At 43.8% G+C, this 3,495-nt stretch overlaps 1 protein-coding gene across 1 annotated transcript; it reads left to right on the plus strand.

Annotated features, from left to right (window-relative positions):
* Positions 1-1,995: 1,995 nt before the first annotated feature.
* LOC108354313 (uncharacterized) lies at positions 1,996-2,355 on the plus strand. Its single transcript, XM_017605509.1, has one exon. It carries the CDS (start codon positions 1,996-1,998, stop codon positions 2,353-2,355), a length of 360 nt encoding a protein of 119 aa, XP_017460998.1.
* Positions 2,356-3,495: the final 1,140 nt, after the last annotated feature.

A 3,495-nucleotide genomic window follows, 5' to 3' on the forward strand; every position in this document is an offset into this window, starting at 1 on the left:
CGGAACGGAACCAACACCCTCATTACACCAACTGTCTGTAATGGTGTCGAAGTTTCTGAGAGCCCAGACACAGATGCAACAGCAAATGATCCGTGATCGGATTCAGTTGCAGACACAAATTCCTGACGTTCGTGATATGAACCAAACCATTCCAACGACCTGGAATCATACCTGGATACCAACCTCGGTGGATCCTCCGCATGGTTCTTTGGGTGGTCCTTCAACCTTACAAACTCAAACGATCAATACCTACCGTGGTCTTAGAACGTCACATATNGTGGTCTTAGAACGTCACATATCCAAGAACCAATTAATCAACCATCTCATTTATATCCGAATTATTCGCTATCCGGTCCAACAATCACGACCAAATCAAGCCACTATATTCGACGAGTCTGCACAAGCGGATGCAATGGATAGGAAATTCAGAGGCTTACCATCATGGATGGGACGTGCTCAATTCGATGGCGTTCATGTGAACGAAAAATTTCTATCGGTTGAAGATTATTTGGCTCTTATTGGCTCATTTCGATATAAGATTGGAGTACCCGACCATGAATTGGTTACGCGTTTGGTGCCCACACTCACGGGGGCCGCTCGACAATGGTACTTCACCGAACTGAGAAACTTCAGAGATTATCAAGATTTTTGCACGAAACTTCGTGCTCGTTTCCTCAACAAACATACTCGGGCCCAAGTAATAATGTAATATGCACAGATTAAATTCGACCCATGTTCGCGAACACTGCTGAAACATATCGATGACTTGACATTTCAATTGCAGGGTAATTCCTGTGGTCTGGATGAACGAGACCACCTCGATATCATCATTGGTACCTTATCCGATCATCTGCGTGAACTCGTCCACACTCGACAAGTCCACACGTTGGAGCAATTTCGTGAGTTCGCTCAGCGAATCGCACCACATTCGTTCATTGTTGCCACACCCCGTCCGGAAAGAACCCGTTCGGATAGACAGCGATCAGTACCACGGGAAATTTCGGCAATACATGGTTCTCCGGAGGAGTCTTCACATTCGGAATATACCGCGTCGTTTCCTGGATCCGACTCCGATGACAGGGAATGTGCATACGTGAACAAGCAAAATAAACCAATTAAAGCATCTCAGAAACGTAGGTATTCGAAACCAGTCGAGGATTATAAAAATGACAAAAATCCAAAGGAGAATGATACGAAGGTAGGAGCTATCGTCGACCCATTTTTCGTTGTTGAGGGCGACGAAAATGTACGATGTGCCAAATGTCTCGTGTGGGGCCATCACTGCAAAAAGTGTCAAATCCAACCGAATCGGGTGATCTGCTACAAATGTACACGACCAGGGGTTACGTCCGATCAATGCTCAATTAAAAAAAACTCATAAGGGAGTCGATTGAGAATAGTGGTCCATCGTACTCAGAGTCCACAACTTTATCTAAATCCACTGTCTCTAACAATCCGCACTCTACCGAAGTCCCTCTACAAATCGACAAATCTTCAGTCCCGAATTCCAATAATAATTCTACTCTGATTCTTAATGAATCTAATCAAATTCAAAGGGATGGCAAAGAACCATCAACTAAATGTTCTGAACGAACACTACCAATTACCAAACCTACTACAGCTCCAGTCCCTACTAACCAGCAAGGAGCTGTCAATCAAGTTAACCAACCACGACTCCGCGATGTTTTCTTTATCTCAGAGAAATGTTTGACATATAACATTCCGAACGATTGTCGCGATTATCTCACGGTTATGGTTAACAACCCTTCTCATACGGTTTTACTCGATGGTGGAGCCGAAGTCACAGTCGTTTCACATACATTTTATGAGAAGTACAGATGGGGGCAGTTACAACCTACCTAAACCTCTATTGGTCTTGCCGATAATTCGATTTCATTTAAGGCCATTGGTAAAGTGGATGTATTATATACGGTCGGTAGTCTTACCCGACTGGTGCCAACTCTTGTCGTACCTATCTCACTGAAACACCCAATTATGGGACGCACATTCCTTGAGGCCTTCTTTTTCGAACTGAATCTCACCCCAGACCAAAGACACATGTTGGACGCCGTTCTCAGACTTTTTAATCCAACTCCTGAGTCTGGTCCTATAAACGTCACTAATCAGATCGAACACGTAATTGATACGGGTGATGCAAAACCCGTCATGAAACGCCAGTATACAGTATCGCCATATGTGGCTGAACAAGTTCAAGCCGAATTGGATAAAATGCGTAGTCGTGACATCATTATGACCATCGAAGAAAGCCCTTGGCGGTCACCAATTCTGGCTGTAAAGAAGAAAGACGGAACGTGTCGCGTGTGCTTGGACGCGAGAGAATTTCAGCACGACTAAAGTTCGCTAAATACCTAACCAGTATTGATCTGTCTCAAGCTTTCTTTCAAATTCCTTTGGCAAAATCGAGTCAACTGAAAACCGCTTTTGCATGACGTCGCATGACGATGGGGTTAAGAAATTCACCCGCCACATTAGCCATTCTCATTGATAAAATTTTCCGTGATTTGGTTCCACATGCATTCGCATATGTCGATGATTTCATAATTTGCACTTCGACGTTTGAAGAACACGTTAAGATATTGGCTATTGTTGCAAAGCGTCCGGCAGGGGCCGGCTTAACCATCTCAACATCCAAATCGAATTTTTGTTCTAAACGATTGGAATTCCTGGGCTACATTTTGTCTCAAGAGGGTTTATCTGCGAATCCATCTCGTATTCGAGCGATTGTTGAATTTGCACGGCCCAAAACGGCAAAAGAAGTAAGACGGTTCGTTGGTGCAGCAGGCTGGTACCGTAAATTTATTCAAAATTTTTCGGAGACCACAGCTCCCCTTTGTGAATTGTATAAAGGAAACCGAAAAGGACCCATTGAATGGAATACCGCGCTGAACAAGCCTTTCTCAAAGTCACAGAGTGTTTAACTACCACTCCCGTTCTGACCTTGGCCGATTATTTAAAACCATTCAAGGTTTATACCGATGCCTCGCTTATCGTAGCAGGAGCTGTTCTAGTACAAGAACATTATGGTTATGAACGTGTGGTTCAGTATTTTTCTAAGAAATTCTCGAAAGCCGAACAAAATTACACAGCATCTGAACGGGAATGCCTAGCCGTTCTCTTAGCGGTCGAAAAGTTCCGTCCATATTTTGAGGGTCGTGAATTGGTTGTGGTAACGGACCATGCAGCTTTGCGCTGGCTACAAACTCTCAAAGACCCAACTGGCCGTTTATGTCGTTGGGCGATCCTATTATCACCATACGATTTCAAAATTATTCATAAACCAGGAAAACATTTGCAACTTCCTGACGCCTTATCTCGTTCTTTTGGTCTTCTCAACATCGTTCGTAGAAATCCAATTGACCATCCGAGTAATTTTCACGTTAATCGTATCCCAATCACATCCGTGATCAGCATTGACCCAAACACGTGCGATAAATGGTACAACGAAATGCATGCCATGGCCTCAAAACAACCATT

The sequence above is a fragment of the Rhagoletis zephyria genome, unplaced genomic scaffold (genome assembly GCF_001687245.7).
Source record: "Rhagoletis zephyria isolate East Lansing unplaced genomic scaffold, Rhagoletis_zephyria_1.1 Rzeph_scaffold_34950, whole genome shotgun sequence".
In the NCBI taxonomy this organism is placed as follows: Eukaryota; Metazoa; Arthropoda; class Insecta; order Diptera; family Tephritidae; genus Rhagoletis; species Rhagoletis zephyria.

Excerpts from the sequence above, each read along its gene's own strand:
- LOC108354313 (XM_017605509.1), top strand. The coding sequence starts at position 1,996 with ATGGGACGCACATTCCTTGAGGCCTTCTTTTTCGAACTGAATCTCACC.